The following is a 26,949-nucleotide window of genomic DNA, read 5'->3' as shown; positions in this document are numbered from 1 at the left end:
TACACCTCTGACCACCGCTTCTAAACTTCTCCCCAGTCACCTTAAAATTATGCCCTCTTGTGTTAGCCATTTCCCTTCTGGTAAGAAGTTTCTGGCTATCCACTCTATCTATGCCTCTTATCATCTTGTATATCTCTATCAAGTCACCTCTCATCCTCCTCCCTCCCAAAGGAAAAAACCCTAGCTCACTCAACCTTTTTCTCATAAGACGTGCTCTCTAATCCAGGCTGCCTCCTGGTAAATCTCCACGACCCCTTCTTCAAAGCCTCCACGTTGTCACTAACCTCCAGGCAGAATACACTCCATCTCCTCTCAACCTCTGCCTTCTGTGGGCAAGCAAATTCTGAATCCGTGGAGCCAGGTTTCCCTGGATCCCATGTCTCCCGACTTTCTCAATGAGCCTAACTTGAGTGTTGGCACGCAGCCAAGTGGTTAAGGCTTTGGGCTAGCGACCTGAAGGTTGTAAGTTCAAGCCTCAGCAGAGGCAGTGTGTGTGTCCTTGAGCAAGGCACTTAACCACACACTGCTCCTGTACGTTTGTAGCCCAGTGGTGGCGGTTGGTCCAATATGGACAAGACAAGACCTTGTCAGATGCCTTATCTAAAATCTATATACACTACATCCACTGCTCTATCTTCATCAACCTGCCTCTCACAAAGCCATGCTTCTCCAAATGCTCGTAAGTCTCATGTCTAAGATTCTCTCCGGTCACTTACCTGCCACTAACATAAGACTCTTAGGTCCATAATTCCCAGGATTATCCTGATTGCTTTTCTCGATCAAAGGAATAGCATAACAAAGGATAATCCTACCAACATTGCCAGAACAACAGATGCTCTTCTCCCTTCTCCCCTCCTCATCTGTCCTTCATTTTCACACAAGAGTCTGTGGACAGGTAATTGACATATAACACACCCATTTTGAAGGTGTGGAAGGAAGCTTGTGCAGTTACAGGGAGAATGTGAAAAATCCACCTCGACAGCACCAGAAGTCAGGAATAAAGCCAGGCTGATGGAGCTGTGAGACATCGTTTCTACCAACTGCACTGTGTATTGTACCCTGTGTGTGGATCGTCTCAAATGGAAGGAGAAATTTATTAGCTCCATTTTCACCCCTTTATTCCCACATATGTGGTTCTAGGTTAAAATAGTTAACAACGGTTGGTGCAAGTGATATGACAGCATGTGATTTGATTCTCCCAGGGAACAAATGGGGTTTGTATACACTAGAAGTAATCCTCTCAGATATGTGCAACGTACGCAGGGCCCTTAGCATTGTTGAGGATTTCTCTCCTCCATCCCACAATCCCTTTGACCCCTCTACCATCAGGCAGGAGGTACTATAGCACTAGGATGAGAACTGTTAGGGTGAGAAACAGCTTCTCCCCCTGCCCCCCTGCCCAGCCTTAAGACTATTGAACTCCCTTCCACCCACCTAGGTCTCATCACTTACAAAGTGCCAATAGCGTTATACTGTTTACTTTTTTAACGTGTTGTAAGTCCACCTGATGCTAAATGTCAGTCTTCTGAAACATATCTTATTATTTGTTGATTTATTTGTGGAAGTGTTACTCTGTGTGAGAGTTGTATGTACTGTGTTGTGCACCTTGATTCGGAGCATTGTTTTGTTTGGTGGCTGAATGGCACTGAACTTGGAATGAAGGATTTTCATTGGGTTTATATTTTAACTTCATTCCTCTTTCAAATTGCAGATCCTCAAACATGAATGGCCCAAAAATTGGCCAACGTTTATAAGTGATATAGTAGGAGCCAGTAGAACCAGCGAGTCTCTGTGTCAGAATAACATGGTCATTCTGAAGCTGCTTAGCGAGGAGGTGTTCGATTTCTCCAGTGGGCAGATGACGCAGGTGAAGGCCAAGCATTTAAAAGACAGGTGGGTGCACTGACATTCCCTAAAAGTCTCCTTTTCGTCCATGTATCAACCTCCCTACGTTAAACAATGTCACACATTTCCCCGTCAATGGAATAACCCCTCATACTTGACTCGAGTGATGGTATTTCTACTACCTTTGCTGATATGAGAGATGGTGTGAGCTGCTGGTGGTAGGAGATTTGTAATGGTGTACATTCTGCTTCTCAGCTGAAGGCCCAAGCTCTTCCCCTGGTTGTATACCTTGTTCAGTCTTGTATAGTGAACACAAAATGCTACAGGAACTCAGCAGGTCTGGCAGCATCTATAGAGGGGGATAAGCAGTCGACGTTTAGGGCAGAGTCCTGGTGAAAGGTCTCGGCCCGAAATGTCAACTGTTTATTCCCCTCCATAGATGCTGCCTGACTTGCTGAGTCCCTCCAACGTTGTGTGTGTGTTGCTCTGGATGTCCAGCATCTTGTGTTGATGGATTGAATATTGGCTGCCTGTCTCAGCAGGGCTGGCAATCAGGGTTGATGTTAATTCTGTAGCAGAACTTGCTCTGGCATCTGCAATGAGGTGGAAAGAAAGAAAACTGGTTCAGAAGTCAATTTCTACGAGGGAGTTGAACTTACACTTAAAAGTGCAGTTTTCACAAAAAAAACACTGGGCATGGGTCTAATTGGAAACTTCTTTGGAAGCGACGGGCCAAATCTCTGCCAATGTTGTGTTTACCGATTTAACAAGAAATATTAGCGGCAGTGAATCTGTGACACACTGTTTAAGCAGGGATGGGCCTCGTCTATCAGGTGCTTGGAGTCAGCATCAGACATCACAGGAGATGAATGTTCGTCCGTGCAGATCGAAACATACAGTGAAATGTGTCATTTGCGTTAACAGCCAGCACAGTCAGAGATGTGCTGGATCAGAGCATCAGAGCACCCTTTGACTAGCAGTGGGAGTTGTGGGCTAATAATATTCTCCCTCTTTCACCACCAACTCCCCCCCCCCCCCCTTAAACCCAAGCCTCCAGCCTGATAATCTGTGGCTCTGTATTGCCAGTGGGGAGTTAAGCTGGATTTTGCCAGTACTGAGAGTGTCAGAGGCCAAATTTGCCAGATGCTGCAGTGTTGTCAGGTGAATCTGGCAGGAATGTCTTGTATCAATAGTAGCAGGAATTTGTGGATGAAAATAAATATCTCGGCAATGTTCTACTAATTCTAATTACTTCCTCATATAAGATTGTGTTTGATTTTATTTTCCCTCTTTTTCTTTCCACAGTATGTGCAATGAATTCTCTCAGATATTTCAGCTCTGTCAGTTTGTAATGGTGAGTAAGTACTTCATCTAACCTAAACCGCTTTTTAAAAACAAAATCAAAATTGGTGTTCACTGTTGATACTGGGCAGGCTGACCATCCTCTGGCTGTTTAAACTTGGGAATTCTGTTGTCTTGTATTTAATTCAGGATTCAGAATTCTTTAATGTCATTTCCAGTACACAAGTGTAAAAGAGAACAAAATAATTGTTGCTCTGGACCTGATGTAGCATAACATAACACAGTAAGTTAAAGAACACAGTGATTAAACAAAAACACAATAAATATAAATACATAAGCTAGCATATGCCTTAAAATGCCTTGTAAAGGTATTCAACCCCAAACCCCTTGTTCACACAAATGAGTGTTACAACCGGGGATTTTGATCAGTTTAACTATGTATTTGTGGATCACAATCTCCTTTATTTGGGTAAGTCTTTGCATAGCATGACGAAGCTCATTCCTCCTTGCATAATATATCAAGCTATGCCATGTTAGTTGGGAGTAGAGCTGGAGCGCAATCTTGAGGTCTTGCCAGAGATGTTCAGTTAGGTTAAGGTTAGGACTCTGGGCACTCAAGAACATCATCTGAAGACTCTCCATGGTTGCTCTGGCAGTGTGCTTTGTGTTGCGGTCCTGCTGAAAGACAAACATCCTCCCCAGTTTAAGCTTTCTGGCAGAGACCAGCAGGTTTTTAAAAATCCAGGATCTCTGTACTTAGCAGCATTCATTTTCCTAAATCAGGACCAGATTTCCAGTACCTGCTGCTGAAAAGCATCCCCACAGCAGGATGCTACCTCCGCCATACTTTGCAGTAGGGATAGTGTTACCAGGCTGATTTGCATCACGTACCATCACAGCATTGAGGCCAAAAAGTTCCACTTAGGTCACATCCGACCGCAAGACCTTCCTCCACATCTTTACAGGATCTTCTAAGTGATGCTTTGCAAAGACTTCACAGGCAAGGATATGCTTTTTTTTTAACCAGGACCTCTTCCTTGCCACTCTTCCATAAGTGCCGTTTCTGAGCAAGGTCTTGGAGATTGTGGAGCCATGAACTTCATCTCCAGTTGCAACCATTAACTTCTGCAGCTCACTCAGAGTGTCTGCTGGTATCACAGTAGCCTGTCCTACAACACCATTCTTCTCCAGTGACTAAGTTTAAAAGGGAGGCGTGACCTAGGCAGTGTCGCTGTGATTTCGTACTTTTTCATGATGGACTGCACTGAGCTCCAAGGTCTGTTCAGTGTCTTTGAGACCCTTCCCCAGATTTGTGCTTAACTGTATTGCCTTGAATGCTCTTTTGTCTTCATTTTGGTTTGGTCTGTTGAAAATCTACCGTACTGTTGGACCTCACAGACATGGAATATTTATTCTTATGAATTCATTGAAAACAGGTGACTGTCCAATTTCCTACATTTACAAATTGGGTGAGTTGGTAAGGTAATACACAGTATTGTTCCTGAGGAAAGTTGGCATAATAATTATAGGGTGGATGAATGCTCTTTCAGCCTCTCAGTTTTGGTTTTTTAATTTTTTAATTTTTCTTTTGATTTGACATGATGCATAATATGTTATAGATTAGATCAAAAAATCGTACTTCAATATATTTTAAATTTAGAAACTGAGACAGTAATGTGTGAAAATAGTTGTGGGATCTAAATACTATTTCAAGGCAGTCTGTACACACTTTATACGTCAGTAAAATGACGCTAGGCCTAGGTATGTCTATACATAAAGGTGACTCAGTCACAAAATGATAAAGTAGTGGTGGGGGTGGGTTAGTAGGTTTAAATGTTGATCAGCCTTACTGCTTGGGGAAAATAACTATTTTTGAATTAAGTGGTCCTGGTGTGGATGTTACCTAGCCTGATGAGAATAGGTCAGCCAAGTCCATAAGCAGGGTAGATGGGATCCTTCATGATGTTGCTGTTTTTTTCCCGGCACCTTTCTATATACATGCCCTTGATGGTGGGTAGGCTGGTGCTGGTGATGCATTGGCTACCCATTGTCGAGCTTTCCTGTCCACCGCATGCAGTGTTGCAGCATGTTAGGATGCTCTCTACTGTGCATCTGTAGGATGAATATTGATATGCATAGTCTAACTTTCTTTAGCCTCCTAGCTGTTTGCTTTGCAATACCTGGTGTTAGATCCAATATTAATTTGTCTATTTACAGGAGAACTCTCAGAATGCCCCTTTAGTCCACGCAACACTGGAGACTTTGCTGCGATTTCTGAACTGGATTCCTTTAGGTTACATCTTTGAAACCAAACTCATCAGCAGCTTAGTGTACAAGGTGAGATTCCTTGATCATCAGTCACAGGACACAAATGTTCTTGTTTAAATCAAGTCTTTTGTTTAAGCTGTTGTCTGTTTGCAGTTATGTATCGTCCACGTGTGAAGTTCTTAAATTCATGGCTGCTGTATGAAGTGTGAATTTTTCTCTTGGAAACTTTTCCCCATTCTTTCAGTTTCTTCCTCTTGATTGTTCATTCACACACACACACGCACACAAACACACACTTTCATTCTGCTTTACTGAAACATTGCATTAGATGATGCATCCAGTTGCCGATGTTTAGCCCATATCTATCTAACCCATAAATTTTTCACAAGCTGTGAGCAATTTGCATGTTATGGTCCTGAAAGTTTGGGAAATGATTTTGCTCTTGCCCACTGTTACTTGATTATCCTAAATCTGCAGGTGCTTGGTGTTTTTGCACCAATAATGGGACATAGGTGGTGGTTGAGGCAGATTGGTTTAGACCTTATTGTGGCCCATCTCACTGTATGGAATTTACCTTGTACCTGCTGTGTGAGTCCTGTCTCTGAGGGGAAGACCCGCTTAAATACAAAATTGAAACCTGAGCCAATCTGCGCTTGTAATTTGCTTGTCCATAATTATAACAATTTCGTTATGTGCTGTGATCTCTTAAGTAATGACTAAAAACTGAATGTTTTATCAGAGTATCCACCCCTTCTGGTTTGCACAGTTGGATCCCACTGGGCTTTGTTTAGGTGGCAAGGTCCATTCCGATGGTTAGGAGTGAGTGAGATCTCTGGTCAACCATGCCGTTGTACCTAAGGCTTCCTTTAATTTGAAGGGCATGAATGGATGTGACAGACCAGAATTGGCTTTCTGGACTGTCTTTGTACGTAGCTGAAGTTGACTGCACCATTTTAGTGACAAAAGTCTTGTATCTGTGTGAACCAGTTAATGATACTTTTAAGCCAAAATGCTCTTGAATGATCCATATGGTCTACCTTTTGCATTCATTGTATTCAGTATAACTAAGAGTGTATTCTGCAGGTAAAATTTTCCTTTATTGGGAAACTTGTCATGGGATGTGGATCAGAATGGAGCTGGAGTTCAGCCTTGATCTGATTGAATATCTAAATCAGCAAAGGGGATGAATGGTCGATTTGTGTTCTTCTGATGTTTTTGTCAATGCAGCACTTCAGCCTGGATTATGTATTTAACATTGCCAACAATTGTTAGTTGACATAAAAGGGAAAACTCCCAAGCTGGGTGGGCAGGTATTAGTCTTTCAGGATTTGAGCTGTGACTTGTTAGATGTTGGGTTGGGAATCCAATGATACTGAGACTGTAAAGTCTGCAGTTGTAGAAGTTTGGGAAAATTCAGCATGACATCTAAAACACTTGCAAACTTCTGTGCATGTGTAGTGGAGAGTATATTGACTAGCTGCATCAAAGCCTGGTTTGGAAACATCAATGCCCTTAACAGAAAATTCTACAAAATGTAGTGGATACGGCCCAGTCCATCATGGTGAAAGCCCTCCCCACAATTGAACTCATCTACGTGCAGTGTGGTTGCGGGAAAGCAGCATCCATCATCTGGGATCCCCACCACCCAGTTCATGCTCTCTTCTCATTGTTGCCATCAGGAAGGTACAGGAGCCTCAGGACTCTTTACCAGGTTCAGGAACAGTCATTACCCCTCAACCATCAGGCTCTTGAAATCGTGGGGATAACTTCACTCAACTTTACTTGCCCTATAACTGAACTGTTCCCACAACCAATGGACTCCTCATCTCATGTTCTCGATATTTATAGATTATTTATTATTATTATTTTCTTTTATATTTACACAGTTTGTTGTCTTTTGCACACTGGTTGTCTGCCCTGTTGGTTGGTGTCTTTCATTGATTCTATTATGGTTATTGGATTTATTGAGTATGACCGTGAGAAAATGAATCCCAGGATTGAATGTATATGGTGACGTTGATGTATTTTGAACTTTACTTTGAGCTTTGAATTTTTTTTGAACTTTGAAGTAGAGCTATTTGTTATCGGCAAGCATGCAGAATTGTCCCCATGGTCCTGATGTACTTTCCAATCTTCTCTCTGGGGATCATAACTTATAGGCTCACCTAGTTGGCTCCGCAATTCTATCATGGTTTATCTATCCCTCCTCAACTCCATTCTCCTGAATTCTCCCTGTATCCTTTGATACCCTTTCCGATCAAAAACCTATCGACCTCCGCTTTAAATGTACCCAAAGACTTGGCTCCCTACCACCTGTGGCAATGAATTCCACCGATTCACCACCCTCTGGATAAAGAGATTCCTTGTCATCTCTCTTATAATTGAGACATGGACTTTCTCCCATGAAATGTGCTCATTTGGACTTAAAATATATATGCATATTGATATACGTGTATCATGGCAGGTTAGGATTAAAAGCACTGCTCCTTGTGAAAAGGAGTGGGAGTTTGGAGATAATAGGAGATAGAGATGCATGGAGCTCAGACTCCTTAAAGTTGCATACATACTGTGCTATACTTATTTGTGTTTCCACCATTAATTCTGATATTCACATAAATATTGACAACTACTAGTTTGAGTTCATCATATTTTAGTTGTGTCCTCCTTTTGTTCCGGCAGCACCTCCATTGGAATTGGACTTGAAAGCAGGACTATATTTGTTGAAATTTGTACACAAGAATGCCTCTGTAATATTTTAAACAATTGATTTTGTATTTCACCATTTTAATTTTGTTCTTCTTTTTTGCCTAGTTTCTGAATGTACCCATGTTTCGGAACGTAACGTTGAAGTGTTTGACTGAGATTGCTGGTGTCAATGTCAGTCAATATGATGAACAGTTCGTCTCTTTGTTTACATTAACACTCATTCAGCTCAAACAGGTAAATGGAACCTGGGGCCACATGAAAATTATGTACAGTACTGAGTAAATGTCTTAAGCACATTTATATAGCCTAGGTGCCAGGAACTTTTGCACAGTACTGGAGTAATTTTATGTATTGCACTGTACTGCTGCAGTGAAGAAAGACAAATCTCGTGACATTTGTGAGTGATGATTAAACCTGATGGTAAAATGGGGCTCTGTTGTGGACTGAGAGTGGGAAGGGGTCAGGGAGAGGGGAATCATGGTTGGGAAAAGGGGAAGGGAGGTAACAGGTAGCACCAGAGAGATGTTCTGTAAGGATCAATAAAATAATTGCTTTGAATCAAATCACCTTCCATGGTGGCTCAGGGCTGGGTGTGCCTGCACCTGTGGTACTCTCTGCCTGGCACTCTTTCTCTGCCACAGCACTCTACCCTCATCATTCCCAACATCCTTTGCTCCTGCCAGATTTACAAACTCGCTCTCCGCTCCACGCTGACAAATACAGTACTGTGCAAAAGTCTCAGGGACCCAAGCTGTATATATGTGTGTAAAACTCTGGCACGGGACCCCTTCCGGGCAATATACAATAAAAGGATCCAGGAACTGATGCTTTGATATAACAGCACTCAAGTCCACATTGGGGTTTGTCTCTTGGCACCAAGAACCTGGTAGTTCCAGTGTTTAAACCCCAATGTGGGGCTGTCTGTGACTTCTCACCTGGTCCCTTCTTCCTCTTTCAACGTCTATTCAAAGCAGAATAACTTTTGTATTGCAGAGCATGTTCTGAAATACAACGCAGATATTCTCCGAAGGGTGGGAGAGAGTTATTTTTGCAGAGGAAATTATACTGTTTTTGCTAGTTTGCCAATCCTTACTTTAGACGACAGTGCCTTAGTTTGGATAGACAAGTGATAAACAGGAGAGTCTGCTGATGCTGGAAATTCAGAGTTACAGTAAGCATGCAAAATGCTGGAGGAACGCAGTAGGTCAGGCGACCTCCATGAAGAGGGATAAACAGTCAACGCTTCAGGCTGAGACCCTTCATCGGCACCCTGGATTGATCCCTGGACACTCCTGATGAATTTTCTCAGACTGAATCATCGACTGTTTATCTCTTTCCATAAATGTTGCCTAATCTGCTGAGTTCCTCCAGGATTTTGTATGCATTATCTAAATGTGGACAGTTGAATCTCCTTCCCTTTCTCCTACGGTCCACTCTCCTCTCCTATCTGATTCTCCAACCCTTTACCTTTCCTACTCACCTGGCTTCACCTCTCACCTTCTAGCTAGCCTCCTTCCCCTCCCCCAACCTTTTTATTCTTTTCTAGTCATGAAGGAGGGTCTTGACCCAAAATGTCAACTGTTTACTCTTTTCCATTGATGCTGTCTGACTTGCTGAGTTCCTCCAGCATTTTGTTTGTGTTGCTCTGGATTTCCAGCATCTGCAGAATTTCTTGTGTTATTGGTTACATGGACCTCACCTCTGGTAGCTAATAATCAGTTGGTGGGATATAACCAACAAAGATATTAATTGATAAGAATTAAGTAACAAAAGTGTTGGAAACATTCAGCAGCTTGGGCAGTATTCAGCTTCTCTCTCCTCAGAATTCTACCCTGCCCTCACCCCCCCAATCCCCCCAATACCACCTAAGTGCTTCCAGAGCTCAGCTTTTGGTTTGGATTTACAGCATCTACGCAATTTTTTATTTTTATTTGGTTTCTGTTTTTTTTCCCCTTTTCATATAAGACTCAGATTTGAGATGTGGGTAGCAACTAGGCTCTGGTCTAATGTGTTACCTAGAGATGTACACGTCTAATTTCAGGCCTTGTTTCGTTTCAGATGCTACCTGCCAATACCAACATACGGTTGGCTTATGCAAATGGGAAGGACGATGAGCAGAATTTCATCCAGAATCTGAGTCTCTTCTTGTGCACTTTCTTGAAGGAGCATGGCACCTTGGTAGAAAGGACACTGGAACTCAGGGAAGCACTCTTGGATGTAAGTTCGCCGTGGAAGATTGCTTATGTGGTAACGTTGCTGTCCTACATTCTCGTCCCATCTGCTTTGTGATTCTCCCTGAGACTTCCCTGGGACTATAGCTGTTTCACTGCCTCCTTCCCTCCACTTCTGGTATCTAATGGTGGTATTGCAGTTTTACAATACTGTTAGCCCAGAGCATTAACCAAGAGACCATACTTAGTGCGGAGCCAACAACCTGTCTGAATGTGAACAAAAGAGATGGTTGTTGACCTCAGGAGGGCACGGAGCGACCACTCTCCGCTGAACATTGACGTCTTCTCGGTAGAGATCGTCAAGAGCACCAAATTTCTTGGTGTTCGCCTGGCGGAGAATCTCACCTGGTCCCTCAACACCAGCTCCATAGCAAAGAAAGCCCAGCAGTGTCTCTACTTTCTGAGGAAAGTCCATCTCCCACCCCCCATCCTCACCACATTCTACAGGGGTTGTATTGAGAGCATCCTGAGCAGCAGCATCACTGCCTGGTTCGGAAATTGCACTGTCTCAGATCACAAGACCCTGCAGCGGATAGTGAGGTCAGCTGAGAAGATCATCGGGGTCTCTCTTCCCACCATTACAAACATTTACACCACACGCTGCATCCACAAAGCAAACAGCATTATGAAGGATCCCACACACCCCTCATACAAACTCTTCTACCTCCTGCCATCTGGCAAAAAGACACCAAAGCATTCGGGCTCTCACAACCAGACTATGTAACAGTTTCTTCCCCCGAGCTATCAGACTCCTCAATACCCAGAGCCTGGACTGACAACAACTTACTGCCCTCTACTGTGCCTATTGTCTTGTTTATTATTTATTGTAAGGCCTGCACTGTTTTGTGCACTTTATGCAGTCCTGGGTAGGTCTGTAGACTAGTGTTTTTTCTGTGTTGTTTTTACATAGTTCAGTGTAGTTTTTATACTGTTTCATGTAGTACCATGGTCCTGAAAAACGTTGTCTCATTTTTGTTATGCACTGTAACAGCAGTGCTGGTTGAAGTGACAATAAAAGTTGACTTGACTTGACTTAACTCCGAAACAACTTCTGGCTCCAGACATTTTGGATAAGGGATACTCAGTCTCTCTTGAGAAGATGACATGTACCAGGTGGTGAGGGTGCTTCATGATGGGAGTGAGGAATATTTAAAGTCGTTGCTGATAAGGGACTTGTAAGTAAAGCACAAATAACAGTTAAGTCAATTGTCAGTAGTAGTGATGGATTTCTCGGTGATTAAAAATTCACCGTGCTATAACACTGCCTCATGCCTGTCAGTGCAGCAAGTTAAAATGGTGAGTTAGTGGGTGGATTGGTGGAAGGGAGGATGTATGTGGGGAATGTGAACAAATAAATGCCTTTCTCCGATTATGTGAGGCAATATTTAGAGGTACTGTGTACAACAGGCCCTTCCCTGCCCAGCAACCCATGGATTTAACCCTAGCCTAATCACAGGGCAGTTTACAGTGACCAGTACATCATTGGACTGTGGGAGGAAACTGAAGCAGCTGGAGGAAACCCGCATGGTCGCTGGAAGAATGTACAAACCCTTTACAGACGGCGCTGGGATACAGTGTTGTGTTAACAGCTTTGCTACCATGGTGCCCAGTATCGTGGAGCACCGTCTCTGGGTGTGGGTGGATGGGAGGGGAGGAGCAGGGCTGGTTCTTCTGTTGTTGTTGTGTTCTGCGTCGTTCTGTCGAGCATCGTGGGCATGCTGTGTTGGTGCTGGAATGTGTGGTGAATCTGTGCCCCCAGCACGTCTCTAGGTTGTGTTGGTTGTGAACACAGACGGCAGATTTCATTGCATGTTTCAATGTACATGTGATGTATGAATCTGAATCTTCATTGAGTGACAAATTGAATTGTAACACTCTTTTCAATGTTGTCTGTTGCTGTAGGGTCTACACTACATGATCCTGATATCGGAGGTGGAGGAGATTGAGATCTTTAAGATTTGTTTAGAGTACTGGAATCACCTGGCGGGAGAGCTTTATCGGGAGAATCCCTTTTCCATTAGTGCCTCCCCTGCCCTGGGGAGTCCTCACAGTGATGTCCCTCCCCGGAGGCAGATCTATCTCCCGGTGCTATCGAAGGTGAGTGGCGATGAAGATTGTGAAAGTGAAGCAAAGTGGAGTTCAGAGATCAGGCGAACTGTGCTCCACCTTGGGTTCTCCATGTCTGCCATTCCCGAAGAACTCTCTGTGTGTCTCTCTCTCTCTACATGTAACCGCCCTGTGCAGACACCTTCAGTGCTAATGTTTGCAGGTAATGCTGAATATCTCCTCAGAGGGTTTTCGGGGTGAATAAAGCTGGCCTTTCCAGCAACACCCGTCTTGTCAGTGAACAAACAATATTATTTGTGTATTCCAGGTATGTTCCTTGACCATTTCAGTTTCAAGTTTTATTATCACTGATGTATGTCATGAAATGTTTTTTTTTTGCAATTGCAGTACAGTACAATACGTTAACAACTACTGTAAGTTACGCTAAGACCAAACAGGAATCTATCAATATCTGCCTTAAATGTACGTGAAGATTTGGCCTCCACAGCTGCCTGCTACAAAGAATTCCACAGACTCACCACCCTCTGGCTAAAGAAATTCTTTCTCATCTCCATTCTAAAAGGAAGTCCCTCTATTTCTGATCACAAAACAAAAGAAAATCTGCAGATGCTGGAAATGCGAGCAACAGGCACAAAATATTGGAGGAACTCAGCAGGCCAGGCTGCATCTAGGAAAAGAATGTCCTGCCAAAGGGTTTCGGCCCATAACGTCATTTTTTTTAAAACTCTTTTGCAAGATGCTGCTGGCCCTAGACTCTCCCACCACAAGAAACATCCTCCACATCCACTCTATTAAGGCCTTTCACGGTTTGATAGGTTTCAATTAGGTCACCCTTCATTCGTCTAAATTCCAGTGAGGGCCCAGAGCCATCAAACACCCTTCATATGACAAGCCACTCAAGCCATTTGTGGTTGGGCTGACCACTGTGTGACTGAGCCGTCCCATATCTGTTATATTCACATAATTCCATAGCTCCTGAGTCCCTGCCAGTGAGAATGAGCTGGTGTAAAATTTCTCTGAGTTTCCCTGAGGAAGAACATAGAACAAAAACAGTACTGCCCAGGATATTGAACTGAACCAATTAAATTAGTAGTCAAATGGCTAAACTAATCCCTTCTGCCTTCACAATGTCCATATCCCTCCATGTTTCTCAGATCCATGTGCCCATCTAAATGTCTCTTAAAAGTCCCTAATGTAGCTGCCTCGATCACCACCCCAGGCAACACATACCATGCACCCCCACCAGTCTCTGTTAATAAAACTTGCCCCACACATCTCCTTTGAAACTTTCCCTCTCTCTGTAAATGCATGCCCTCTGGTATTAGACATTTCAGCCTGGGAGAAAGATTCTGTCTGCTCTATCTATGCCTTTCATAATCTTATAAATCTCTTATCAGATCTTCCCTCAGCCTTCAGGGAAAACAACTGTCTGATCTCTCGCTAAAGACGCAACTCATTTTTGGGTGAACCTCTGCTCATAGCATTTAATGATATCACGCAGTTGTTCTGTCCCGGACACTGTCATTTGACACGACTTTGGTCAGAATGTAAGCTGGTTTGGATGTGGTGATGGAAGTGACCTTTGCCCTTAGAACTTGCTTTGTCTACTTTTGGTCTCGGGCCAGTAGATGTATCTAGGTGACCTGTCCCAGCAACAGTGTTGAATCATCTGGCTTTATTCGTTCAGATGCCTTCATACAAAGAGACTCAACATTACCTCCTCCTTTGATCTTGAAATGCCCTGGCATATCAATATTCTCAGCACTGATCTCGCTCTCCTCCACATCCATCTCCTGGATAATTACTGATGTAAAGTTGGCATTAGGTACCTCACCCACACCCTTCACATCCAAGAAGATGGCCCTACCCTCTCCCTAACTATCCTCTTCCTCTTGGTGTATGTATAGAATGCATTAGATTCTCTTTAAAAAATCTACTCGCCTGTCTCCACTTGGCTTTCTTAATTCCCCGATTGAGTTCTTTTCCGGCTTCTAGACGATTGTCAAGGGCTCTGTTTGATTCTAGCTTCCGAAGCTTTTACATACTTTTTTTTTTATCTTGACCAAACTCCCCATCTCTCTCAACATCAAACGTTCTCTTACTTTGCCATCCTTGCAATTCTTTCTTACTGGAATATATCTTTTCTCAAACGCGAAGCACCCATGCCAGTTCCTGTCTCAGACAAGTCTCAGTAATGGCCACCACATCATCATTCCGTGTACTGTATCCGTTCTCTGATACTAAAATTGATCCATGATGGAAGTTCATCACCTTTACCCAAATTACTCCTAGCATTAAAATACACATACTTCCAATTATACATGCTATCCTATCTAATTCTCTGCTGCTGCCTGTTTTTACTGGCCCTGCCACCTACCTTCGTCCCCATCCCTCTACTTTCTGATTTGATGCTTTGGTTCCCATCCCCTTGCCAAACTAGTTTAAACCCTCCCAAGTAGCCCAAGTGAACCTCCCAGTTCCCCTCCAGTTTAGATGAAACCCATCCTTCTTGTACAGGTCACCCCTGCCCCAGAAGAGGTTCCAATGATCGTAGAATCTGAAACCTTGCTCCCTGAACCAGTACCTCAGTTACTCAAGCAGACGTTTTCCACTGAGGTTGGGTGAGATTAGAACTAGAGGTCACAGGTTACGGGTGAATGAAAGATGGAATTTTTAAGGGGAGTCTGAGGGGGAACAGCTTCACTCAGAGGGTGATGTGAGTGTGGAACGAGCTTACGGGTCCTGATGTAGGGGCCCGACCTGAAACATTGACCACCCCTCTCCTCTGCCTCCACAGGTGCTGCCTGACCTGCTGAGTTCACCCATCAGCTAGCTTTCACTTAGTCCTGTGAGTCAAGATAGTTTAATGCCATTCCCAGTACGCAAGTGCAAAGAACAAAATCATAGTGTCTCTGCATCCGAAGAAGTACAGAACACAACAATAATAACCAGAATAAATATAAATGCATAAGATAGTTACAAACAAGAGAAAATCTGTAGGTGCTGGAAATCAGCAGAACGCAACGGTCCTGAGGAAGGGTCTCGGCCCAAAGTGTCGACTGTACATTTTTCCATAGATGCTGCTGAGTTCCTCCAGCATTTTGTGTGTGTTACATCAGACAGTTTATCAGACTAGATTGCTAGATTGATTAAACGCCCATAAAGTGACGCTAGGCACAGATGTGTCTGTACATAAGGTGACTGACAGGAAATGATAAAGAAGTGGTGGTGGGGGCTGTAGTGGCTGGAGGTGTGGATCAGCCTTACTGCTGGGGGAAAGTAACTGTTTTTGAGTCCAGTGGTCCTGGCGAGGGTGCTACGTAGCCGCCTCCCTGATGGGAGAGGGGTAAATGGTCCTTGAGCAAGGTGAGTGGGATCCTTCAAGATGTTACTGGCTCTGTTCTGGCACCTTTTTCTATATACACTACTATGCAGAAGTCTTGGGCACATATATATAGCTTGGGTGCCCTAGAGTTTTGTAGTGATTTCATGTATTGCTTTGTACTGCTGCCATTAAAAGAAAAACCAAATTTCATGACATACATGAGTAATGATGTACTTGATTCTGCCATGGGTCTCTATTGTGGGAAGGGGACACGGAGAGGGGAATCATGGTTGGGAAAAAGGGAAGGGAGAGGAAAGCACCAGAGAGACATTCTGTAATAAACCAGTCGTTTAGAATCAAATGACCTTGCCTGGTGTCCCCAGGCCGGTTGTGACTGCACCCACTCCACACCCTACCTCCCTCCCTGGCACTGCATCTCTGCCACCTATCCCACACCTCTCCTGTGACGCTCCACCCTTGCCATTCCCAAAATTGTCTACTCTCGCTGGGCTTACAAACCCACTCTCCGCTCCACTTTGACAAATACAATACTGTGCAAAAGTCTTAGTTGTCTGTATGTGCCTAAAACTTCTGCACAGCACCCTATGTCTTTGATGGCAGGTAGATTGGTGATGTGATGGGCAGTTTTGACCACCCACTGCAAAGCCTTCCTCCTGTCCACATTGCAGTCTCCGTACCAGCTTTAAGAACAAATTAAATCCGGATGCTGCATGACAATTGTTTTGTTTTCTCGGTTTCAGGTGAGGCTTATAATGATCAGCCGGATGGCAAAGCCAGAAGAGGTGCTTGTGGTGGAGAATGAACAGGGAGAGGTAGTTCGGGAATTCATGAAAGACACAGACTCCATCAACTTGTACAAGACCATGAGGGAGACGCTGGGTACGTTCAGCCTCCTCTGGTTTTAGCAGCTCATATACAAGTTTTACGATTCTCCTCTTTCTATTAACTGTGCACTGTTGAATAAGTTCAGCTTGTCTGTGGGGGACTGGAATCGACTCTTTTGGGAAATTTGGGAGAACATGCACTCAGTGAGCAACATTAGGTGCACGTGGCCAGCATTCTTGCCCTAGTATTGGGAAATAATGGGCTTATTGTAAATGTCAGTGGATCGTCATCAGTGATTGGTGCATTGGCAAATCATTGAGTTGGTCTGCCTATGGAGCACGTTTGTGGGAGTGAATAGGAAGAGATGGAGTTCATGCCGAGCTGTGTGCTTCTCTTTCAGTGTACCTCACGCATTTAGACTACGCGGACACTGAATGCATTATGACAGAAAAGCTGCACAACCAAGTGAACGGTACGGAGTGGTCGTGGAAGAACCTCAACACGCTGTGCTGGGCCATCGGCTCCATTAGTGGCGCAATGCACGAAGAGGATGAGAAACGTTTCCTCGTCACCGTCATCAAGGTCAGTCAGTGCTGGTCAACTGGGAGCCTCGTCGATCCCTCTGATATGATGGTTTCAACCCCAAATCTGACTTTGGAATGGCTGTATTTGCGAATCGGGTGAATTATCATTAACGTGCATCATGTTAGGATTTGGGAATACAGGAAATTTGTTGTTTTGCAACAGCAGTGCAGTACATCAAGATTGTACTATATATAAAATACTATATAGTACATATGCTATATAAAATTGATATGTATTATGTATATCTAAAAAAAAGAGTAAAATAGGTGGTGAATTGTATGGCTGCTCCTGAATTGGTAGTATCAGAGAGAATGCGGTTTGAGGGTGTAATGTATGTTGTCTTTTGCAGCCTTCTAACATTTTTCAAATCCATGATTTTTGCCATTGAACGTAGAACAGTACTGCACAGTACAGCCCCTACGGCCCATAATGTTGTGTCCACCTTCTAATTTACTCCAAGATCAATCTAATCCTTTCCTCCTCGCCCACGTAGCCCTGCATTCTTCTCTCGTCCATGTGCCTGTGAGTCTTTCATGTCGCTGAGGTATCTGCCTCTACCATCACCCCGGCTGTGTGTTCTACACACCATCCCTCCTCTCCTCTCCTCTCAGCACCTGTGCCATGTGGAATAATAGAGGCAGCAATTATATCTGAAGCCCAGAGTTGTTATCTTAACAGGAGGCACACTGGCATTCTTCATCATCAGTGGATCAAATTTCCAGAAGTCCCAACCAAACAAGCAAGACCATGTCCATCATAAAGTCTGCAGCACTTGGAGAAGTTGGCTCACCACTGCCCTCTTATGGTCAATTAGGGATGAGCTTTTAATGCAAGCATCTATAACGTTCCCATCCCAGCTTTATTTACAATTTGCCTTTTTTTAAGTGATCTATTAACTACGTAAATTTACTGGGCCAGTGATGCAGAAACAGAAGCTTGTTTCTCAGCTTAGTAATGGGGACACACACTCATTAATTAAAGATTAAAAAGGTTAGCTTTATATGTCACATGTACACTAAAACATACAGTGCAATGTATCATTTAGTGTCAATGACCAACACAGCCTGAGGATTGTGCTGGGGGAAGCCTACGTGTATCACCATGGTTCTGGCACCAACGTAGCCCACGACTCATTAACCCTAATCTGTACGTCTTTGGAATGCGGGAGGAAGCCATCAAGGTCACAGGGAGAATGTACAAGCTCCCGTTACAGACAGCAGCTGGAATTGAAACCTAATCGTTGAAGATGCTGTAAAGCATTACACTAGCTTCTGCACTACCACATTAAATCCATTATCAACGGTGCTGATGATCATAAATAGCCGTCTGGTTCACTTCATGACATTGGGGAAGGGGAATATGACATCCTGGTGCCGTCTTTGGCTTCACATCAGCAGCAGTCTGACTTTTAACTCCACTGAGTGTGGGGAATCCAGAATGATTATGGAAGACTAAGCTTCCGTAGCCGTTTGTGGCAACAAATTCCAGAGATTCCCCAATCTCTGAATTCCCACCTTTCTCACTATTCAGGGCATTTACAAAGATAGGTGCATAAAAAGAGCCCCAACCCCAAACTGTTCCAGCTGCTGCCATCCGGAAACAGTACTGCAGCATAAAAGCCAGGACCAACAGGCTCCAGGACAGCATCTTCCACCGGGCCATCAGACTGATTAACTCATGCTGATACAACTGTCTTGTACTGACTATCCTGTTGTATGTACTATTTATTATAAATTACTATAATTGCATATTTGAACGGAGATGTAATGTAAAGATCTTACTCGTGTATATGAAGAATGTAAGTAATAAAGTCAATTAGCCATTGGCCCCGTGTGTGATGAGTAAACAAAAGAATAAGATATTTACTGTTGTATCTCTTTGCTTTGAAGGACTTGCTGGGTCTCTGTGAACAAAAACGTGGGAAAGATAACAAAGCCATCATTGCCTCTAATATAATGTACGTGGTGGGGCAGTACCCCCGGTTCCTTCGAGCTCACTGGAAGTTCCTGAAGACCGTGGTGAACAAGCTCTTCGAGTTTATGCACGGTGAGTGTGTGCTACTGGCTTGTACTCAGTGTCGAGCGGGCAGCCTGTACCTCGACCCTATGTCTTATAAGACCATAAGCTATAGAAGCGGAATGAGGTCATTTGGCCTATCAAGTCTGTTCTGCCATTTCATCAGGGCTGATCCATTTCCCTCGTGGCCCCAATCTCCTGCCTTCTCCCTGTATCCATTCATGCCCTGACCAATCAAGAACCTGTCGACCTCTGCCTTAAATATACATAAAGACTAGGCTTCCATAGCTGCCTTTGGGAACAACTTCCAGAGATTCACCACTCTGGCTAAAGAAATTCCTCCTCATCTCTGTTCTAAAAGGACACCCCTCTATTCTGAGGCTGTTTTTTCTGGTCCTAGACTCTCCCACCATAGGAAACATCTTATCCACGTCCACTCTATCGAGGTCTTTCACCATTCAATAGGTTTCAGTGAGATTACCCTTCATTCTTAATTCCAGTGAATACGGGCCCCAATACTCTTCATATGTCTTATGGTGTCTTATGTCTTATTGCCAACAAGTAGGTAACTTTTGGGAAGATTTACTCTACCAGTGTATTTTGAAGTTTGTATTGAAAATGTTTCTTTTTCACAGATGTATCTACTGCCTTTAGCACAGCTTTCTGTGAGAAGACTTGATCCTAAATTTACAGGCTTTTTTTGGAATGGGTATTTTTGGCTGTAACTTGTTGGACAAATTTAACAAGCATCAGAAGGATGAACCAACCCCGTGTGCACAATTTCACAGAAATGCATTGGTGTGAAATATTGACAACTAGGCCATCTGACCATCTTTGGAAATAGTGTTTGTCTTTTTTTTAAAGAAAAAAACACCCAAAAATAGATGAAGAATTTGATTTGATTTGAAGCCAGGTTTTCATTTTACAATCAAAGACTTTCCAAGCCCCGTGTTTTTGTTGATACACAGAGACACACGATGGAGTGCAGGATATGGCTTGCGACACGTTCATCAAGATTGCGCAGAAATGTCGGCGTCATTTTGTACAGGTGCAGGTGGGAGAGGTGATGCCTTTCATCGATGAGATCTTGACCAACATCAACACCATCATATGTGATCTGCAGCCCCATCAGGTCAGCTCTTAAGGAGATAGTGCAATCTCCGGTGCTTTTTACATGATGATAAAATCAGGGGATATGGGTTCAGTGCAGGAGAGTGTTACGTGAATGCTCAGCTATTATCTAGGGAAAGGTGGAGCAGATATGGGGGTAAGGTGGTCTACTTCTGCTGTTCTTTTATACTGAGCCATTAAAATTACTTGCCCAACAGCTTTTGCAACTGTACACAGTGGCCGTTTTGCTAGGTACGGGAGTGGAACCCGGCGTGATGTTCTGCTGCTGTAGCCCATCCACTTCATGGTTCGACGTGTTGTCCATTCAGGGATGCTCTTTTTCACACCACTGTTGTAATATGTTTCCCTCTCCCTTTTTGTCTGTCTCTCTCTGCCCCTCTCACAATCACTCCTTGCCTGTTCTCCATCTCCCTCTGGTGTTCCCCTCCCCCTTTCTTTCTCCCGCGGCCTCCTGTCCCATGATCCTTTCCCTTCTCCAGCTCAGTATCCCTTTTGCCAATCACCTTTCCAGCTCTTAGCTTCACCCCCCACCCCCTCCAGTCTTCTTCTATCATTTTGCATTTCCCCCTTCCCCTCCTACTTTCAAATCTCTTACTAACTCTTTCATTTAGTCCTGATGAAGGATCTTGGCCCGAAACGCTGACTGTACTTCTTCCTATAGATGTTGCCTGGCCTGCTGCGTTCCACCAGTACTTTGTGTGTGTTGTAACATGTCGTCGTTTGAATTGCAGTCCCTTTCCCTGTCGGCTTGAACCAGTCTGGCCATTCTCCTCTGACCTCTGTCATTAATAAGACATTTTCACCAACAGAACTGCCACTCACTGGATTTTTATTTTGTATTTTTGCACCGTTCTCTTTAAATTCTGGAGATTTGTGTGTAAAGATCCCGGGAACTCAAGCCACCCTGCCTGGGCACCAACAGTCGTTCCATGGTCAAAGTCACTTGGATCACATTTCTTCCCCATTCTGATGTTTGGTCTGAACGACAACTGAACCTCTTGACCGCATCTGCATACTTTTGTGCATTGAGTTCCTGCCACATGGTTGGCTGATTAGATAGTTGCATTACCGAGCAGGTGGACCTAGTAAGTGGCCACTGAGTGTGTGTGCTGTGAGGTGAGTATGGCAATTGATAGCATTATGTTCTGATCATTTTAAAATGCTGTCAGCGAGATAATGGAAGATGCCTGCAGCTCTGAAACCCTGGCCCAAGTTTCCTCTCACAGCCTCCCACCAGTACAATATCCTGTTCATGCCGACACGGGATACTGCAGAGTCCGGAATCCTGAGCAGAAAGTTCCAGTTTATTGTCTTTCAACTGTACACATGTATATGGCCAAACTAAACAACGTTCCTCCAGACCAGCGTGCACAATGCAGGGCGTATAACTCACATTCAACGCATAAAGTAATAATTAGTGCAAATAAATGCATAAATAATAAAGTAAATAAGTAAAGTAAAGGCTCAGGCAGCCCCTGTGCAGGGAAATGGGCAGTCGACCTTCCGTCTGGACTGGAAAACTGGAGAGGAGATGGCCAGGAGTTGAGAGGAAGAGGTGAGGCAAGAGCTAGTCCAGATGATACTGTGGGGGCGGCACAGTGGAAATGCGCTTAGCGTAACACTTCACGTTGCCAGCAACCCCGCTGCAGTCTGTAAGGAGTTTATACGTTCTCCTTGTGACTGCATGGGTTTCCTCCCCCAACCCAAATATGTTCAGTTCGCTGGGTGAATTGGTGACAGGGGTCTAATTGGGCAGTGTAGACTCATTGGGCTAGAAGGGCATCTTGCTATGCTGTATCCCAAAAAATAGTCTCAACTTGCATCAAAGGTCCACTTCCCTCCAGATGCAGCCTTCCTCCAGCAGTTGATGTCCAGGGGTTCCCAATCTGGGGATGGTAGGGCTCCATGACATAAAAAGGGTTGGAAACCTCTGGTCTGGACTGTGTTGTCGCTAGTTAAAAGGTGGTAATCCATACAGTTTCACTTATTTTTAACTGATTCAAGACCATGGATTACTCGGAAGGAACAGGGCAGCATTAACAGCATCGTACAACCAAGCTGCCAAAGTTGGGGTGGTCGGGAGGGGTAGGAGATGATGGGTGTAACCAGCTCAAGGGGAAGGTGGGTGGGTGACTGAAAGGAGATGAAACTGGGTGAAGATAGGTGAAAGAGATAAAGGGCTGCAGAAGAAGAATTCGGACAGGAGAGGACAGTGGACCATGGAAGAAGCGGGACGAGAGTGGGAAACCAGGTGGAGGAGGTAGCCCTACCCTTCCGTTTTCATCCTGATGCAGGTTCCCGAAGCATTGACTGTTTGTTCCCCTCTATAGATGCTGCCTGACCTGCCAAGTTCCTCCAGTATTCTGTGTGTGTGTGTGTGTGTGTGTGTGTGTGTTGCTCAAGATTTCCAGCATCTGCAGAATTGCTCATGTTTCTGTAATATGGAGCTTGTTTCAGCATCTAATTTTAGACATTCAATCATTTTCTGCCCCCCCCCCCACCCCCCCTCCAACTTCAGGTTCACACGTTCTACGAAGCTGTTGGTTACATGATTGGAGCTCAAACTGACCAGACAGTCCAGGAACATCTGATTGAAAAGTACATGCTTTTGCCGAACCAAGTGTGGGACAGCATCATTCAGCAGGCAACCAAGGTAGGATGGACAACTCATTGTGTTTCCTGCACAAAAGAGTTCAGAACTAATGCAATCTGGAATATTTTTATATAAATTTAAAGAATGAAGATGTAGTATAACGCTGGGGTAACAGTTAGTGGAATGGTATTACAACATTGATGACCTGGATTCAGTTCCACTGCTGTCTGGAAGGAGGTTGTAGATTCGCTCCATCACCACATGGGTACTGTGATTTCTTCCCATGTTACTGAGATGTACGGGTTAGTAAGTTAACTGGTCACATTAACTGGCGAGCTCATTGTTACTGTGCTATATCTCCACATCTCTAAATGAAAATAAGCATAAAATATAAATATGAAACAAAGGACCACAACACACTCATGCAAAATCTGACCTTTTAATCTCAAACAAAATGCCCCCATTATCTTGTTATCTCCACAGATATGAACTGTGGTAGATATAGTCAATACTCCTTCCTCCAATCCCAGAAATATCATTGAATTCTTTGTTCTGACTGAAACTCATTGACTTTTATCCTCAAGATCGAGACCACTTCAATATACTACTGCGGGCAGTACGGTAGAGTAGCGGTTAACACAATACTCAGCCTTTTTTCCTTGGAGCGATGGAGAATGAGAGGTCACCTGATAGAGGTGTATAAGATAATGAGAGGCATCGATTGTGTGGATAGTCAGAGGCTTTTTCCCAGGGCTGAAATGGCTAGCATGAGAGGGCACAGTTTTAAGGTGCTTGGAAGTAGGTACAGAGGAAATATCAGGGGTAAGTTTTTTACGCAGGGAGTGATGAGTGTGTGGAATGGGCTGCTGGTGATGGTGGTGGACGTGAATACGATAGGGTCTTTTAAGAGACTCCTGGATAGGTATATGGAGCTCAGAAAAATAGAGGGCTATGGGTAACCCTAGGTAATTTCTAAGGTAAGGACATGTTCGGCACAGCTTTGTGGGCTGAAGGGCCTGTATTGTGCTGTAGGTTTCCTATGTTCCTAATACTTTGTAGCGCCAGCTGTAAGATCAGGGTTCAATTCCTGCTGCTGTTTGTAACAGCACCAGTTTCCTCTGGGCGTTCTGGTTTTCCTCCTGCGTTTCAAAGATGTGTGGGTTAGGGTTAGTGAGATGTGGGCATACTGTGTTGGTGCCAGAGGCATGGTGACGCTTGTGGGCTGCCCCCAGCACACTCCCAAGCGTGTTGGTCATTGATGCAAGTGACGCATTTCATCATGTTTCGAATGTAATTATGACAAATAAAACTAATCTAGTCTTTTTTAAAATCTCTTCTGCTTTCCCTCCTAGTTCAGTTCAGTGCAAGTTTAATTGTATTTCAATCATACATGGATATGGCCAACAGAACAGAGTTACTCTGCGGCCAAGGTGCAAAGCATAACCCCAACAGTCACACGCAGCACAAACCACATATAGTACCTTTAAGCCAGCAAGCTCATATCAGACAACACACACAAGATGCTGGTGGAACGCAGCAGACCAGGCAGCATCTATAGGAAGAAGTACAGTCGATGTTTCGGGCCGAGACCCTTTGTCAGGACACATCATCAGATATCAGTAAAATACAGTCATGCAGAAAGTATAGTCCAGATCCCCGAGTCCATGAATGCTGCGGAAATCTGCAGTGGAACACAATACGACTTGTCTTCTGCCAAGTAAACACGGTGGGGGGCAGCACTGGCTCCAGCTTGGGTGCTGTAGCACACCTCCTCGCATGAAGCGCATCAACTCTCACGCCGCCCTCCCTCCCTTGATGGCTGTAAGCAGGCAATGCTGTGGCCAGAGTACTGGCACTCACTACGACAGGGTCGTGCAGCTCCCCACCGTCTGCCAATAAATCAGTGAGTTAGACTTGCAGTGTTAACAATGTCCAGCGGGGTCTTGTGGATCCTCCTGTCTTCCTGAATCATTCTGTTTATGTACTTGCCCTGCGTTTGGATCCTTGAACCTTCCCACCATGTTGCTGATCCCCACCCCACTCCGCTGTCCATGCTGGTTGGGTTTTTTCCTTTCTCCTTTCATCTATCTCTCAGTTTCAAAACAAATCTCATTCCTTGGTCTGCAGCGACAGTTCCAACTGCATTTTTGAACAAATTGCCCTCCCAAGTCCACAATTACTCCCAGTCCTGCTGTGCCCTGTTGCAACACTGTGGAGTACAGTGTTGGGAAGTGTATGGTTGTGCAGTTTGGTAGAAGAAATGAAAGGGTTGACTGTTTTCTAAATGGAGGAAAAGTACAAAAACTGAGGTGCAGTGGGACTTGGAGGTCCTTGTGCAGGGTTCCCTGAAGGTTAATTTGCAGGCTGAATCCATGGTGAAGAAGGCAAATGCAATGTTAGCCTTCAATTCAAGAGGACTAGAATATAAAAGAAAGGATGTAATGTTGAGACTTTATAAAGCACTGGTGAGGCCTCACTTGGAGTATTGTGAGAAGTTTTGGGCCTCTTGTCTGAGAAAGGATGTGCTGAATCTGGAGAGGGTTCAAAGGAGGGTTGTGAAAATGAGTCCAGGATTGAATGATGTCATATGAAGAATGTCAGATGGCCCTGGGTCTGTACTCACTGGAGTTCTGAGGAATGCGGTGTGACCTCATTGAAACCTATTTAGTGATGAAAGGTCTTGATTGAGAGGATGTTTACATTGTTGGGAGCGTCTGACCCGAGGACACAGCCTCAGAATAGAGGGGTGTCCTTTTAGAACAGAGATGAGAAGGAACTTCTTTAGCCAGCAAGTGGTGAATCTGTAGAATTCTTTGCTACCAGCAGCTGTGGAGGCCAAGTCTTTATGTATATATTTAAGGAAGAGGTTGATAGATTCTTGATTGGTCGGGGCATGAAAGGATGCAGGAGAAGGCAGTAGATTGGGGCTAAGAGGAAAATTGATCAGCCGTGATAAAATGGCAGAATAAGATTCGATGGGCCAAATGGCCTAATTCTGCTCCTGTATCTTATGGAGATTTGCGGGTTGCTCCAGCACATCCTTGGGTGTGTTGATCGTTAACGCAAGTGATGCATTTCATTGTATGTTTCAGTAGAGGGGAGCAGACATTGAAAGAGTTTTGTGTTTAACAGCTATAAACTTTATGCAGACGATATTCTGTTACCCTTGCCTGCAGCTACCATGTTGCTTCGCTCTTGCTTTGAGTTCTTTGTGATCTCGGCCTTGACATGAGTCAGGGTTGGGGGCACACCTCATCTGAAAAAGCAGTGGGCATCCTCATCTGCCTGTGTCGTGGCACCTGCTCACTGTGTCAGAGGGAAGTGCGTCAAGTTAGTGCGGTGGCTGTTGTTTGCCTTCCATAGATTGGTGTCTCACTGGTGCTTTCCTTTTTCACAGAACGTGGATATTCTGAAGGATGCAGAGACGGTGAAGCAACTGGGGAGCATTCTGAAGACCAACGTGAGAGCCTGCAAAGCCGTTGGGCACCCGTTTGTCATCCAGCTGGGGCGGATCTACCTGGATATGCTCAATGTGTACAAGTGTTTGAGTGAGAATATCTCAGCGGCTATCCAGGCAAACGGTAACGAACCAGACCAGCTCTCACTTGAGAGACTGTTTGGATAGTTTTATGAAAATGATCAATTCTTTCCAAGGAAATACAAACCTAAAACTCTCTTCCCTCATAAAGACGAGGATGGGGGTGGTGGGGGGGGGGGATCAGTTGAAATTGTCAGAATTGTCTCTAGATTTTCATTGAACAAGACTAATAGATGATTATATGACAAGTTGGGGCCAGAAGGGGGCTGTTTCTTCTGGACCATTTTCTATTGGTCAAAGGCTTATTTCCACTTAACTCCCATTTCCCCATCTCCTTGAACACATCTTAGTTAATGAGTATTCATCAGCGACTGATATAATGTTAGCTATTGACCTAAAAACTGTTCTTGGCTAGAGTTCTGACATACCTCATGCAGTTAATATCTTTATCTATTTCAACTCTGAAATGCTTGGTTCTAATTTTATCATCTCTTGG

General features: G+C 44.2%; 1 protein-coding gene across 2 annotated transcripts in view; it reads left to right on the top strand.

Moving 5' to 3' along the window:
* LOC132389253 (exportin-1-like) overlaps positions 1-26,949 on the top strand; it is a 134,438-nt gene that overhangs the window by 85,765 nt on the left and 21,724 nt on the right. For both annotated transcript variants that reach the window (XM_059961752.1, XM_059961757.1), the window contains exons 7-18: positions 1,712-1,893; positions 3,151-3,199; positions 5,365-5,484; positions 8,227-8,355; positions 10,180-10,338; positions 12,255-12,449; positions 16,506-16,644; positions 16,991-17,172; positions 19,065-19,221; positions 20,160-20,323; positions 22,841-22,975; positions 26,313-26,496. In XM_059961752.1, coding sequence (XP_059817735.1) covers positions 1,712-1,893; positions 3,151-3,199; positions 5,365-5,484; positions 8,227-8,355; positions 10,180-10,338; positions 12,255-12,449; positions 16,506-16,644; positions 16,991-17,172; positions 19,065-19,221; positions 20,160-20,323; positions 22,841-22,975; positions 26,313-26,496 — 1,795 coding nt within the window. The remainder of the gene's footprint in view (positions 1-1,711; positions 1,894-3,150; positions 3,200-5,364; positions 5,485-8,226; positions 8,356-10,179; positions 10,339-12,254; positions 12,450-16,505; positions 16,645-16,990; positions 17,173-19,064; positions 19,222-20,159; positions 20,324-22,840; positions 22,976-26,312; positions 26,497-26,949) is intronic.

Source organism: Hypanus sabinus, chromosome 2 (genome assembly GCF_030144855.1).
Source record: "Hypanus sabinus isolate sHypSab1 chromosome 2, sHypSab1.hap1, whole genome shotgun sequence".
NCBI classification, from domain to species: domain Eukaryota; kingdom Metazoa; phylum Chordata; class Chondrichthyes; order Myliobatiformes; family Dasyatidae; genus Hypanus; species Hypanus sabinus.
This window is presented reverse-complemented; position numbering and strand designations above follow the sequence as displayed.